The sequence below is a fragment of the Onychostoma macrolepis genome, chromosome 24 (assembly GCF_012432095.1).
Source record: "Onychostoma macrolepis isolate SWU-2019 chromosome 24, ASM1243209v1, whole genome shotgun sequence".
Taxonomy (NCBI): Eukaryota; Metazoa; Chordata; class Actinopteri; order Cypriniformes; family Cyprinidae; genus Onychostoma; species Onychostoma macrolepis.
The window spans coordinates 6,782,563-6,798,694 of record NC_081178.1 but is presented as its reverse complement, the minus strand read 5'-3'; the positions used below and the strand labels follow the sequence as shown (position 1 = coordinate 6,798,694).

Genomic DNA, 16,132 nt, shown 5'->3' with positions numbered 1-16,132 from the left:
ATTTAGGCCTTTAACGAAAAATGCTTCTTAATAAGGAAATCTTTAAAATGAGCTTTGCCTATTTGCTAACATTAACCAATGTCTACTCAGACATCAGCATCAATAAAGTCAGATTATTTCTTTATTTATTTAAATCAAATCAGAATTGTGAAATGTAAGAATGTACATTTGTAAGAATTATGAGATATAATCTTGAAATAGCAAGGAAAAAGTCAAGTTTTTTCTTGCAATTACTGGTTTATGTCTCATAATTCTGACTTTTTTCTCAGACTTGTACGTTTATATCTTGCAATTCTGAATTTATATCACACAATTCTGCTGTCTTGCAATTCTGACTTTTTTTGTTATCAAAATTGTGAGATATAAAGGCACAATTAGCTTGTTTTTGTTCTGTTGTGAAAATAAGCTTCTATAAATATTTATATATTTAATATTAAATATGTATTTAAAAACTTTTATAAATGGGTAACATTTCCCATGTGTGGTTTTCACTGTGTGGCCCCTGATGAAGTCTGGGATGATTGTTATTCAGGCCTGTTGCTGTTTTCCGCCTGTAAATAGAACAAACTAGTTAACTAATTGGTTGTAAAACAGAGGAAGTCTTACCTTCTTTTTATAAGCTGACTAAATATGAGAGGGTTCACATCATGCTGGAGAAATGGCCTGTATTGCTCTCACCTTGCTGTAAATGCGCCTTTGTCTACCTGGGCTTCAGTAAGTTACTTTGGGGTTTCTAAAAAACATAACATATGATTCCCAACTCAAATCCAGCTGTTTTAGATTAACGGGAGGTACTATAACAGAAACTCCTTTTAATTAATAAAGAAAACCTTTGGCATTTCAACATACAGCACGGTTTTCCTCCTGTACATCGGGGAAAGATCCTTCCCTTTCAGAGTTGAGTGTCTGGGGGATAAATGGAGATGGCTAGAGGCCACTTGGTTGGATTTGAAAGGAGAAGAATCAATACTGAACTCCTCGTTCTGAAATTCAGAGACTCTGAGCGGCCAGGGAATGTGAGCGTTCTGCTAAAAAAAATATCCACAGGCATGCGAGGAAGTCTCAGATGTCACGGACACATGGTTTCAGCTTGTATCCAGCGAAATTTAAACTGGGAGAGCAGCTATAAACCATCTGTGGTTCTCATTAAAGCCCACTTCTCAATCTTTCACCTACAATAATGATCGTAATAATGTGAAATATACATTTAAATTGATGAAATGCTTTGGTTAAAAGAAAACTGAGGCAATCCTATGGATATAATGCATTCCTATAAAGCAAACACAGCCAGATTTTGGGAAAACAGGCTGCTTTGTTCAGCTTTTTTGGCTTGAACATGTTTCATATTGGGCTGGAGAATCACAAACAAACAATCTTCACCCACATATTCTCACTGATCTTTCACCAGGCCTGTTTTCTCAACAGCGAGGAATGAATTCATGGTGATCAGCAGTCACAATTCCTCGGAGCGTGTTTGTCTGTGGATCAGTATATCTTTGTTCTTCATCCTCTCCCCCCTCTGTTCATTCCAGGCCAGTTGCAGCGAGGCTCAGCCTGAGGAACCGGGCAGATCTGCTAATGAACTCCAGGCTGTTTCCACACATCTTTTATTCTTTATTGTTTTAGGTCCACAACCTGCCTTTAAACAGCTGACCACCTTTATTATAGCCTATTTCTTTTTTGGGAGCTACTTTTATCTCTGTGAAGCATAAGCTTCAGCAAAGCTCAATCACTTTTGGTGGCCTCTATAATCACAAATTGCAACACTTGCTGATAATGCTTGCGTTTTGAGTAGGTTTTAGTTCTGCAGTTGTCAGGGCATTGCTAAGGGGTCTTAAATGGTTGTAGTGCATTGCTTTGTGGTTGCTAAATTGTTCTGAATGTTTTTGGCCACGTACATAGGCTAATGTGAAGTTTCAAATGTGACAACCGCAATCCCCTCAACTGACACATGCAGAATCCGCTATTTTTGACCAAAGACTCGTTATATTCCGTGATGTTAAGTAAATCACCGTGGTGTTTTGTTAATGTTTGGAAGTTTTGCTTTTTCTTGACGGGTTGCCATGTCCACATATTATAAGCACTTATTTAAGCGTCTTTGGTCTCGGCTCATAATGAATCTAGTTTCTGAAGCTAATAAAAAGGTATGTGAAGGTCACCGATATTTTAATGTTTGTCTTATTTTAAAGGTACATATTTGGATTTGTTTATTATGGGCTTGTTCTTATAATGTGGTTGTCACTTCTGTAAATTACTGAACAGGATTAAGCATTAAAAGGTGTGTTGCTGTGCCATTTCTAAAATGTTCGGAATATTTTTTGGTAGTTCTGGAAGTTTGCCAGGTTGGTTCGGGTCCCTCCTTTAGTGTAAATTTGTGGTCTTTTTTGTTTATTTTAACATCTGCTAGTGAAGAAAAGTATTTGTACACCTTTTGACAACATTCTGCATGATTTGATGCATAATATATGTCCATAGCACAAACAGTGCAGGAGGAATTACATGCTGAAGTTAAATACTTAGTTACGGGTTTCTATGAGCAGTAATAATAGTGATGCTTGCCTTAGCTAACACCACTAACTACCCTCATGACCCTCTCTGAAGCTCTGGCATAGACTCCACATGGTTTTGGCCCCGGGCCCCTAAACTGGCACCAGGGTGGCACAGTTAGCAGTGTGACGCAGCATACAAAAGCTGCAACACCGGTTGAGTTCCCGTCTGCCTTTAAAGGGTTTCTGTGGTTGCTGCGGTAACAGTCTTTTTCGGACCTTCTCTCTAATTGAGTCTTGCGTTTTTGTGCCGGATTCCGCAGCCAGCACAAAGCGCTGATTATCCCGGAGTAACATAGTCGGGAGGGGCAGGGGGCAGCACTTGAGTGAATGCCATTGCTTTCTCATGAAACCGATTGGCTGTTTGGTTACTGTCCTGTACGCATGGATATAGTGTTATGTGGTCCTCCCCTCATATGTGGACCCACTTACTTACACAATAGCAGTTCAACCGAGTTCACTGACACCCAGATTTAGCACTAACACGTTACTTAAATTAGTAGACTCTCGCTTCTTCATTTACGACTGCAACCACTGGAATGACTACACATTGAAGAGAATTCTTACATATTATTGGGCTTCAAATCACTATGGAAACAGAATAATGTTTTGCCATGTGGTATTACATTACATATCTCGGAATGACCCAGAATGCAATATGCAACTCTAACATGTTATTTGCTGCACGTATAAATCCACTTCTGCTCTCGATTCGAGTCCGCAGCCTCAACCCAACTTAAACTGGTCCAATACTTCTGGAATGTTCCATCACGAGCCCCATCACACTTTTACCATTCCGTCGCGTTTCGGTTGACACTGCGTCCAATAAGAATGCAGAAAGGTCATGGCATGGGAAGCGTAATTCAATTCAGTGGTGTGCAACTCGTTCCAAATCCCTCCATAGACGTCAGCTGAACTGTAATGTCATCAAGTTTATTTCATCGACTTAATTGAAGGTTTAGGATGAAAAGATGCAGAGCATGATTTTTTTTTTTTTCATTTCCCAGGACACAAACAAGTGCTTTTCAGTAACCCATTTAAAAACCCATACATATACACATGCACAAAATGCAGTAGTTCGACGAACTGGTGCATGAACATTGAATTGCTCTACTTTAGATTCTGGTTTTCGCTGCTTTTTGTGGTTATATAACTGTTTCCAGAAACTCTGGGCTATCGACACAAGGAGCAGCTTCCAAGCGCCTCTGAGGGTAGCCTCAAAAACACAAGATTTATGGCTGCGCTGGGCAGAGTCAGTGCACATCTGAGGCCCTGTGCCACTTCAATTCACCCTCATAAAAGATACAAGAGCAAAAAACCAAACAACAAAATCAGGGCCATTGCAGAAACCACACCTCACTAGGACAACAGCAGAGAACCAGTCTGACTACAAGGAAAAAGGAGAAAATGTGTTATTCAATCCTAATAAAACTGAAATCAGTTCAAATTTATAGATAACCGAGTGGCTATATTTAAATTTAAAGACAAGAATGGTCAAAATAATAGTAGACATTCAATACTTTATTTATAACATAGAATTTATTCGTAAAAGAACCACATGACAGAGGATTTATAATGAAAAGCAGGGCAATAAATACAATGGGATTTTCCGATATTATGGCACAAAGAACTAAGCAATAGCGGAATTTTTTTGGTCGTTCCAGTCAGCTAATCTTTAAAATGCTAACATTTGTAAGCTTGTACATTACCAGGCATTTGGAATTCTAAACGGAATGACTTCAAATGGAATGACTTAGGAAGGAATGTCTTCGGGAAGGCTTTCAGTCCATAGCAGTTGGTGCAGAGCAGGATTTCAATAGCGGATGAGCTTTCAAACTAGCGATAACATTTCGCTCCGAGATGCAAGGCCAAAATAAACTCATAACACAAGGCGTAGGGTGTAATACAAAGAATCGTACTGCAAAACTAGAAACTTCTCTTTAAAGTTCTCCATACTTCATAAAAAACATTTTATAAAACAAATTATAAAAGATCAATTTCACCATTCTTAAGATGGCAGATTTGAGATATCACCACTCACGATTGTTTACCCAAACACATGCGCTGGGAGGGAAGGGGTAACTGTGAGAAGAAAAAGGCATAGCAAAAGACTTGCTCTGTTGATATACATCGTGTTAATACTGCTTTGACTAACAGCGCAGCAGCATTCTCTAGTAGTCGATGCCCTGGTCGTTATAGTGCCCTCTGTACTCATCGTGGTATTCACCCTGGTACTCTTCCTCTTGATATTCTGCCTGATAGTCACTATCACTGATTTCTGAGCCATTCGTCCCCGTGCCTTGGCTGCCATTGGCATGAATCATGGGCTCTGTAGGGGTGGCGCAATACTTGGGGTCGTAAACTTGCCGTCCCAAGCCGTACACGCTCATGCCCTTCTGAGAAGCTACCTTATTGGTTCCCATTTGCAATGAGATGGTGGAGTTGTCCAATGGTTGCAGAGCTGCCTTCTGGTCATAGATGTCCCTCCTGGTTCCTGGGGCAGACATGCCAGCCTGGAGACAAACACAAGGTAAGTGTGTCTTTTTGATCATTTTTGTCTGATAAATTGTTGATACATGTCTGTGTTTGGGTGTACCTGGCTAGCTCCTTTGTTGGTGCCCATTTGCAGACTGATGGTGGTCTGGTCATAGGGCTTCTCTGTCTGTGTCTTGGGGTCGTAAAGGTGTCTCCTGGTCCCGTAGGCGGTCATACCAGCCTGGCTTGCACATTTGTTGGTTCCCATCTGAAACAAAAGTCAGAAACACTTCAAAAGTGGGTTAAAAACACCCCTGGAGGTGATCTACCTTGAATTTTCTCCAGTCAATCTGGCCCTGCAATCAGCCTTTATTTTTAGAAACCATTCCCAGAAGTATGTCTGCACTGATGTCTGCTGTTTTTAATCTGGACTTGTAACCGAAATGTTGTAGGTTCAAACCTCACAATGAATGATCCTTGAGTCAGGATCAGCTCATTGACCAATTCTCAATGATTAATGATCGGAATGATTCATTCAAACCGATTCATGCAAAAACATTCAGGAAGTTCCAGGAATAGTGTCTATAACCTGAAGTCCGATGACACACTGGCCAGCCTTCATCTTCTCTTCATCAAACTGTCTCTGCTGCTTGTCTGCATATTTCACACCAATGTCAAAGTTTGTTTCCATGCCTTTGGTCTTTGCCTGTTGAAAAATGAAATACATTTTATAGCTGTCAATAATATGTTAATTTGTTTAGTTTTTTTTAATTAAACCTATCAACCAGATGCCAATATTTACTCAAGGAAATTCTTTATTTTTTAATATTTCTTTAAATCACTTTTTACTTTTTATGAATAAGGCCTTTACAAAATTTTCAATGCAAGACTCAGGTTGAGCAGAATTGAAGGACTTGCAGACGTACCATACTGGCCAGAGCGAGAAGTGTGGTCTGGACTTGCGTCATGTTCCCATTTTCGAAGAGGTCATTGGCTTCAAAGATGTCATTGGGCTTCAGCCCATAGGCTAGAATGGCTTTGATGAAATTCCCAAGGTTCTCTAGCTGAGGATACAATGGCAACAGTAAGGGTATGTTTCTCCATAACATAATTGGGTACCTCATTTTCAGATAAAAAGAGTTAGTTTTGGTTGATGAGTCAAAGAGTGCATGAATGGGTCCATTTATTCTTACAGCATGTAAAGAGTTCTGATACTAGAGCTTTTATATACTAAAGATGTATCTGCAGTTGTTAGCAGCTTCTGCCTGTCCTAGTATTTGCCAACAATGTGATCTGTATGCTAATTTGTATTCACTTTGAAAGAAAAGTGCTTCTTACTTTTCAAACGGGCTAATCTGGATGAAAGCAAAGACCTTGGCAGCCACTGAGATATTTACCTTATGCCAGTTTAACTGTGAATGGTTTATTTTCTTTATTGATCCAGGCTGAAGCTTGTTTATCAATCTGAAAGGAATAAAAACAATGAATGATTTCAATTCATTTCTTTTTGCAAGCATCTTCTATGGGCACAATAAGGTGCATGCAATTTCGATTCTACTAGCATCACCCAATGGAATTGCCAAAATAATGATTGTTTTCATGCAGGTTTTCTGCCACTGGTCACCCAAATGTATACCATTGGTTGAGTCAGTGTCATTATGTCTGGCCAGGATGCTCAAACAAGCCTTAATAGTGCCATGAATAGTGGTTAGCTGGTTTAGCTGGTCAGACAAGTGGTCTCCCAGTCTGACCAGCTGAAATGTTCCCAAAACCAAGCAACAGACCAGCCTGGGAGAAAATCTAAGGTCAGCAAACTAGCTTAGGCTGGTTAAAACTGTTTTTGTTTTCAGCAGGGAAACATTGCCCACATGGCCAAATTGTGTTTATGTTTACCAACTTACTCGCACAGTATGACGCCATCCTTGAGCCCTTTCTGAAAGTTGTCTCCGATCGGCATTCCGGTCACCTCCTCGATCCAGAAACGAAGCTCCTCCTCCTTCTGTAGGTCATATTTCTGTGCGATCTGTGAGAAGAAATAACCCAATCAGTGAGTCAGCCAACACACATCAGTCATCTATGAGTCAAACCGGCTCTGCAGGATCATAGTTATGTTTTCTGGACAATCTTCCTTTAGATTCTACTGTAATGTGTCAGCATACATGCTTATCTAAACTATTGTAATGTCAATACACTTTGCTAATCCTCACACAGAATGTGTTTGACTTCAAAACACACCAAAACAACAGTTTGACTTTTAAAAGTTGCATTAGAGCTAATGGAAAATCATCAAATGCAGCCAAATTAAATTGGATTGCTCATAAAAACTCTTTTCTGGCTTTGTTTGGCTTTCTCCTTTGTGAATAGAATGGCGTTCAAAGCATGTGATGCAACACCGACGTGCGACTGTGCCAACAACAGAGCATAAAATTCCCGCAAAGAGTCACAGCGTGAATTTATTCTGGCTGTTTCGCTCTTTCTCAGGACTTTTCTGACTGTAAATAGCACCGCTGACCAGCTGACATTGAATAATGTGCTCAGAACAGACAACTATGACTAACAGCAGATCTTTACAAAATGCCTGAAAGAAATGCGAGATGGTTTCATTTGCTCCTTCAATAAATATTTAGTCTGTTTATTGTGCAGTAGGTGATGAAGTAAATCTTAGAAAAGTAATTTGAGGCATCAAAGTTAGGTTATTCAAGTATTAGTAATAGTAAAAGTCCAACATGCCTTAGCGAGCACTTCTCATTAATACAGATGTTCTGTTTACTTCATGAGTGCTAACTATTACTTGAGCTTCAAGTGTAACCCTTTACATATTTTTTACAGGATATTAAATACTTCAATTTAAACACAGTGAGTTTAAACCCATTGAAAGTAGCTAATAATACAAGTTCCAGGAAATGGCTTCTATCACAGAGGCTCCATTTCGAGTTCAGCATTCAGGGTCAGACTGTACAAAGACAAAGCTAAATGCAGCTATCATACAGATCACGAGAGAAAGGGACAAAAGGACCTACAGGGGAAAAGGGCAGATAAGATATTCTCAGCAGGAGGTGTTCAGGACAGAAGAGGTTTCTCTTTCCCGCCAAAACATGATAACAGCTTTCCTCATGGCCTTCTGTCTGCTACCGCAAACCTTATTTACAGCACAAACGCAGTCCTAACCCTTTGAGTCCTCTTAGTGTTTAGCTTATGTTTCAGTTTCTAGGTTAATTGCAATACCTGATTTTCCTTGTCAGAAGTGGAGGGAAATATTAGCATTCATATTAGCACACTAAGGCTGCAACAGTAATACTGTGAAATATTACATCTAATAAAGTACGATTTAAATTTGTACTCATTTTGTACTTGTTTTCTGTGTTAATATATTTTAACATGTAATTTATTCCTATGATGGCAAAGCAATTTTCACATGATGCTTCAGAAATCCTTAAAATATGCTGATTTGCTGCTCAAGAAACATTTACTGTTATCATCAGTGTTGAATGATCTATAAAGAGTTCAAAAGAACAGCATTTATGTGAAATATAATTTTTTATGAAAATGTCTTTTCTGTCACTTTTGGTCAATTTAATGCATCCTTGCTGAATAAAAGTATTAATTTCTTTCAAAAAATATTACTGAACTCAATTATTATTCAACTAAATAACATTAATATCAACAAGTCATTTTTAATGTTCAAATTAAGTAAAAAAAAAAAAAATAGCTCCGTAGGGTAAATACTATGGTATTCCTTAAAATACCATTTAAATGCTATGATATATGAATATGATACTAATTTAGAATCACAGCATATATGAAAGATGTTTCAAACTGTACTGAGATCATACTAAAATCAATTTGGTATCTTGGCAAATCTATTACCAACATATTACTTTATACAATTGTCTCATTTGTGCCTATTTTTATTCTTCCTAAGGGATTTGAAGATATGGGGCCTCAGAGACTTCCATAGAAGGCCTCTCAGCAAGCTGAAGATCAATCAGACATCCTCCCACACGGCAGCCCCGCAGTCAGAATGTGAGACCACTAGGAAAAAATGGCATGTGGGGTGTTGTGGCAGTTCCCTTGTGCAATTTGAGGTCAGCCTAGATGACTTTTCTCTTATAATGACAGACAAAAAGCTAAACCGTACACAGTCTCTCATCTTTGAAGAACTGTATGACTTTTGGCATGTTCCGAATAGTTCAAAAGAGCACTGGATGATTTCAGACGTAGTGGGAGACAAAGAAGGTTATATCTCTGATATAATGAGCCATTGAATGGGGTGATTTATATTAGACATGAATCGGAAAAAAATCAAGACTGACAAAAGGAGGGGAAAGAACAGAAGAACGCCACGGAGAAACTGAGCAAAGATTGGAGAACCATGTGTCTGTCTTGTCTTTCCTTCCAGTCCACTGGGAAACCAGCCAGTGGTAGAAAAAAAAGAGAGAAAAATGTGGAAAAGTGACCCTTGATGGAGATGTTAGAGGCAATTGCAGAAGAAGAACATTCTGGAAGGTTGTGGGCCGATCCCGCTAGAGACCGACCTCTAGCTCTCCTCCCCCACTCATAATTCTGAGAGCTTACTGATGACAGCACAAAAAGCGAGCAAACATCGGACTAAAAAAAGGTCAGGGAGTGAAAGGACTCGCAACGCGATGCAATCAATTCAACAAACATTCCCCGAGAGATCGATAAAACAGTGGTGACAACGGAGGAGGGGAGGGACGACCTTTTCACCTTGGGTTTAGGCTAAAAAACACAAACACAGAAACACAAAGTTTAGCAACAAGCAAACAAATCTACAATCCTCCAACAAAATCCTATTTGTTTAAAAAATAAGCATCAATTCTCTATTAGCAAAACAAAGAATTATTCAGAAGCGTGCATAACTTACTGTGGCATCATAATAGCCAATTTTGCAAAAACAAACTTGTTAAACGAACAAATGTTCTGACTTTATTTTCTCTGACTTTATTTTCTCAGACTAATACGGAGTATTGTGCTGAAATCAAGCGTGCCTGTTTAATCGCATGCAAGCAACTAGTCCAGCCAGTATTAGGCAATATTTAACCATGTGCTCTGGAAATACCCAGCAATGAAGAAAGATTTTCTCTACTATACCTGTGAAATCAACTTGTTTTTCAGACCTGAAAAGGAACTGTTTAAGTCACAAAGTGACACACATTTGTCCTGAAAAACAGTAACTAGATGTTTACATTTCGAAAGTGTGTGTAATATTAGCAACCACATTGCTAGATAAAAGCTAGTTTGTTCTAGTGATTGCAATGTGATTCTAGGGTGTTCTGATTGGTTGCTAGGGCGTTACTAGGGTGTTCTGTGCGGTTGCTATGTGGCTACTTGTTAGCTTCAGTCAAACAAGCCCATCATCACTACATTTTTAAGATTTTATTAAGAAAATGTGTGTAATATTTAGAATCACAATTCTAAGTTATTGCTAGGGGGTTGCTATGGTGTTCTGAGTGGTTGCTAGGTGGCTACTTACTTGCTTTAGTCAAAAAGCCCATCCATTTTACTGAAAAAAAAGTGTGTGTAATATTTGGAACCACAATTTTAGGGCATTGCTAGGTGATTGTAAGGGGTTTTGATTGGTTGCTAGGTAGTTGCTATGGAGTTCTGAGTGGTTACTAGGTGTCTAAGTCAAAAGAGCCCATCCAAACTTGATTTTGTGAAGAAAATGTGTGTAATTTTTGGAACCAGAATTTTTCAGCATTGGTTGCTAGGAAATAGCTAGGGAGTTCTGATAAGTTTTCCACCAAAGTATAAAAAAATAATAAAAATGATGATTGTTGACTTAATCACCACTCAACATGACAATGACAGAATGACGCATTTTTTCACAAAGCTTTTAAATACATAGGAGTGCAAAAGATTCAGCTTACAGGCAACTTTTGGATAAAAGGCTTTCAAACCTTCAATAAACGTCGATAATCTTTTTAAATAAGTGTTTAAATAAGCCCAGTCTATGTTTACACTGTTATAAAATCCTGCTGAACAATAGACCCCAAACAATAGCCTCAGGAAAACACGCTTTCCTGTTCCTCCTAAAATGGCAACACGGGGTTAACAACCGTGGCCACACTTCACAGAGCCTTAACCAAACCTGGAAAATATTGCTGACCAGCACATTGCAGGGAATGTAACAGCCCCTCACTGGGCCGCCTGCCCATCAGCAGTCACAGTATGGCAGTAAAAGCGTTTTTACGCCGAGGATCAACATAGAATTTGGCATTAGAGAGCGACGGATCAAAGCCCTAAGGTTAACCTGGTCCGGTTTTACCCAAGAACCACCGTGACCTCCTTGTTCTGACCTCAGGACACGATGTGGGCCCAGTATTGGTGTATTTCCAAGACTGCAACACAGACATGCACACTAAGATGGATGCAGGATGAGATGAGCGTGAGAGCCAAGAATAATATGAATTTATTACAGTCTGAAAACGCTTTTCCCAGGCCTGAGAGAATCAAGGTGTCTATTGAACCACATCCAAACATTTCAGGGGGAACTCCTGCATATGTAACTCCATATTCAAAGTTCTGACAATGGAGAATTTGTGGAAGCAACAAACAAGAGAATGTATTTAACTACAAAACAGAGCTACCAATGTAAATCCAATGGCTTGCAAAAGCTTGTCCGTCTACCCACTGTCTGGGGAAAACAACATGGCAAAAACAACTGATATGATTAATATAATGCAACACGAATGGTCATGATAAAAATAGGTTGCTAATTGACATCTCTTCCATGTGTAAAAATAAACCAGCCTGAACAATATCTTCACTGTGCTGGACTTGAGCAGAGGATGATGCTTTGGCAACAAGCCCGTAATGAACGACCTCTTGTGTCTGGTGGTACATAACCAGAGAGGGTCATTAATTTGATTGGGAAAACATCCTTTCCCATTATGTCATTTGTTTTATTTTAAGGAATAACTCTATTTGACAAGGTGATTCATTGATATTTTACAGGCTGATGTACTGAGGTTTCTAAATCTCACTGTAAGAGCTTTGACTTCCCAGTCCCACATTTCCAAAGTTCAGCTTGCAGGAAAACAAAGGCAGAAAACAGCTCTCGGCTTTCAGCAGAGCAATAGTGCTGATGAAACTCAAGGAACGAGACAAACAAGTCCTCGGAAAGCGCATGACCTATAAAAGGTCTGAAGCGAACACGGTTAAGAACGTTTTCAAAGGTTAATACTGATTTCTTGTATGAATAGCATATTATCTTTGCTTATAAAATTTTATTATTTATTCAATCATTAATATCCCTGCACAGTATAAAAAAAAGTTATGAGGCTCTATATTTTCTATTTATATTAGACAAAAGATATGCACACACTACAAGATTTCTCTTTCAAATAAATGTTTTTCTTTTGACGTTTCAATTCATTAAAGAAGAAAGTTTCCATAAATAAATTAGATCTGGGCAATGATTAATCGCAATTAATTGCATCCAAAATAAAAGTTATTGTGTACATAATATACTGTATGTGTGTGTACTGTTGGCATCACAGGAAAAAGTAGATTTTAAAATATATTCAAAACAGTTATTTCAATTTAGAAAATTTTACATATTGTTGTTTTTACTGTAGTTTGGATCAAATAAATACATTACTGATGAGCATAAGAAACATCTTCAAAACTTGCTGACCTCAAACTGTAAGCATGCAAACAAGAAAACACTTTTCCTGCAGCCTTTCAGTGTCCAGCCGGGTAAAATGGAAAATAAGTCATGGATTAAGAGAGGAAATGGTGTAATGGAACTAGTCCCTAGAACTACTTTCCACTAGCAAGTACTCAGGATCAATGTTGTATTTTTAGCCACATGCTTTTCATTGAAAAAGCATAAGTAACCCAAAAAAATTTAAATTCCGTCATCACTTACTCGTGACTTACTTATGTCTTTCGAAACCTGTACGACGTTCTTTCTGCTATGGAAAAAAGTTAATTTGAACCTTGAAATAATAATTTAAATAACTTTCAATCACATGAAAGTGCATGAAGACTGAAAATGTCAAGCTCCAAAACAAAACAAGAAAGCATCATGAAAATATCATACATAGTTCATGAGAGACATAGTGATGAATGTATCGTTCTTATGAGATGAATCAGTGCATCAAGTTTAACAAAACCAAATTTGATTCTTGATTCAAATCACTATCTTAAAGGGATAATTCACCCAAAAATGAAAATTTGATGTTTATCTGCTTACACAAACGAAGATTTTTAACTCACACCGTTGCAGTCTGTCAGTCATATAATGGCAGTCAATGGGACTCGCGGCTTTGAGAGAAAAAAAAACATACACAGACAAAACCAAATTAAACCCTGCGGCTCGTGATGATACATTGAGGTCTAAAGACATGAAACGATCGGCCTGTGCAAGAAACTGAACAGTATTTATATCGTTTTTTTTTACCTCTGATCCAACACACTGTCCAAGTGTCCTGAGCACGTTCACATCAGCCGGCGCGTGACGCACCTTCTTCTTCTTGCTTTACGGCGAATCGCAGACTTATAAGTGCATTACCGCCACCTATCTCTGGACCATTGTAGACAGAGTGTCAATGGGTCATTTGAGAGATAGGTGGCGGTAATGCACTTATAAGTATGCGATCCGCTGTAAAGCAAGAAGAAGAAGGTGCGTCACGCGCCGGCTGATGTGAACGTGCTCAGGACACTTGGACAGTGTGTTGGATCAGAGGTAAAAACCCGATATAAATACTGTTCAGTTTCTTGCACAGGCCGATCGTTTCGTGTCTTTAGACCTCAATGTATCATCACGAGCCGCAGGGTTTAATTTGGTTTTGTCTGTGTATGTTTTTTTTTTCTCAAAGCCACGAGTCCCATTGACTGCCATTATATGACTGACAGACTGCAACGGTGTGAGTTAAAAATCTTCGTTTGTGTTCTACTGAAGAAACAAAGTCACCTACATCTTGAATGCCCTTGGGGGTAAGCATATAAACAGCCAATTTTAATTTTTGGGTGAACTATCCCTTTAATGATCCTGGCACTGCAGTTTACAGCTCACTGGGGGAGAATATGATCAGAGAATAATGACTGGTGTTTTGCATCCTTTTTAAGTCAAAAGCTCCAGCTTCTTTGCAACTTCAAAGAGCAACCAGTATTTCTCCCTTTGTGTTACTAATACAAAGTCACACGGGTTTGGAACAACGTGAGTAAATGAGTAAGTATTCACAATTTATATTTCAGGGTGAAACACATCTTGTAAAGCATCTGGCTAAAAAAGCAGCATTCATTCATTGCACTAAATAGGCCATTATTGCGATACACACTTTGACAGATCAAAGCCAGTAGTTGAACTCTTCTGAATGAAACAGGATTATACACATCACAGCTGTTCCGGCGCTGTCGTCACATTTTAGGAATGCTTAAAATTCCAAGATGAAATCCTTACTTCCGAAGGGGTTAGATGAAAGACAGGTGTGAAAAACAGTTTAATTTACCTAAGATTACTTAAGTCAAAAATAGCTCTTCAGCACTAATGATGTCATGCTTAAAACATTTGTATGTGTGTGTGTGTGTGTGTGTGTGGGAGGTCTTTCTTTAAGTTGATTCATTGGCTTTACTTATGTTATTGCATGCAACATCCTGTCTGCTCATTTTGAGGCATGATTTACTAATCACTAATACTTATCACTACTAAGATATTAAAGATTAGACATGCTTCATAATGTTTCCCTAAAATGACCCTCCTGCTCCTTATAAGTATTTTTTTAACTTAACATATTTATTCCTATATATTTGAGCCTATATGACAGTCATATTAAAAACATGGGAGATCATCTCTAAACTCCGGACAATCAATTTGAGGAAAATTTTCCATTTTCTTTTGTTCACATGATTACTCTAACGAAATCAGAAACTTTTCTGGGGAGGCTAACTTGCAGTTAGAGTAAATTTCCATTTAATCAAATCAATACCAAACAAGAGACATCATCTAAATCATGAATTACTTTTATATTTTGTTATTATTATTATCTTATTTTTTATAATTAATGTGCTTTTTAATTCAAATTCACTTGGATTCAACCTCCAATAAAGACTCGTGTAACTATTAAAGTTTGAAAGTCTTACATAATCAATAACACATAGGTAAAACAGATTTAAAAAAAAAAAATTTTTAAAGATATTTAAACTAAACTATAGAATTGCCAAACTAACACTTGTAGACTATAATGAAAAATAAACTACTTTAGCACAGTAATATTCACTAACTATGCGTCTATAATGCATACCAAAACGGATCATCTAAAAATGCATACTAAAAATCTATCAACATACATACAAGAATATTTAAAACAAAGAAATAAAGTTCAGTTTACCTTGTTTTTAACCTCCGCAGATAATCCGTAGGCTGGTCCCTTGTTAAACTGCGTCATGATTCACTTTTTTGCGTTTTCTCTTAAAATCACGGTACTGACCAACGGGGAATGAGTGAAGTAAAGTCCTAAAGCTGCAGTAAAATCACAGTGCAGATCATTCGGTGCTCCGCGTGCATGAATAATCCGCGCTCAGTGAGTTTACACAACAGCGACTCGCGCAAAAACTTCTATCCTCTATCGAGAATTTGGGGTGGGGCTAGATGACTGATGCGCCGCTAGAGCCAATCAGAAGCATCGATTCTGCATATTAAACCATCCATTGTTTCTCTGGCTCTACTGGGCGTCACTAGCGAAAGTAATAGATCACCCGGCAAAACTATTGATCGAGTTTCAGTTTACTGGAAAGCTGTGGCTTATCTCTACAGTTATATGGTGGAATAATGCTCTCTTTGTCTTCTTCGATTCTTTGTTGCTAGTTTGATAACAGCAATAACAAGATAAATATTTCAAGGTTAACTTTTAAGTCAGTTTACAAACATTATTGCTTAACAGATCAGGATGATGATTAAAACGAAACTATATTCTATATATTAACAATTATCTGAATAAATGAATCTTAATAATACTGATTAACTTAACAAATAAAATGATAAAAATGAAATGAAATTTTAAACAAATTTTAATCTATTTGAGTGTGCATTAATGATTTGTTAAACATTAAATAATTTAATATTTGCTAATGTTATTAATGGC

At 38.0% G+C, this 16,132-nt stretch overlaps 1 protein-coding gene across 1 annotated transcript; it reads right to left on the bottom strand.

Annotated features, from left to right (window-relative positions):
* Positions 1–4,066: 4,066 nt before the first annotated feature.
* Positions 4,067–15,613, bottom strand: cnn3a (calponin 3, acidic a). Its single transcript, XM_058765843.1, has 7 exons — positions 15,380–15,613; positions 6,923–7,044; positions 6,419–6,485; positions 5,948–6,085; positions 5,611–5,727; positions 5,143–5,289; positions 4,067–5,059 (listed from the first exon to the last, which is right to left on the bottom strand). The coding sequence occupies exons 1-7, from the start codon at positions 15,434–15,436 to the stop codon at positions 4,718–4,720; spliced, it is 990 nt and encodes a 329-aa protein (XP_058621826.1). The 5' UTR covers positions 15,437–15,613; the 3' UTR covers positions 4,067–4,717.
* Positions 15,614–16,132: the final 519 nt, after the last annotated feature.

What these genes read in the sequence shown, in the direction of transcription:
- cnn3a (XM_058765843.1), bottom strand. Translation starts at nt 15,436, where the DNA reads ATGACGCAGTTTAACAAGGGACCAGCCTACGGATTATCTGCGGAGGTT. An exon ending in CTGCGGAGGTTAAAAACAAG is followed by an intron (nt 7,045 to 15,379) that starts GTAAACTGAACT and finishes TTCTTCTCACAG; the next exon opens with ATCGCACAGAAATATGACCT. An exon ending in CACAGTTAAACTGGCATAAG is followed by an intron (nt 6,086 to 6,418) that starts GTAAATATCTCA and finishes TTGTATCCTCAG; the next exon opens with CTAGAGAACCTTGGGAATTT.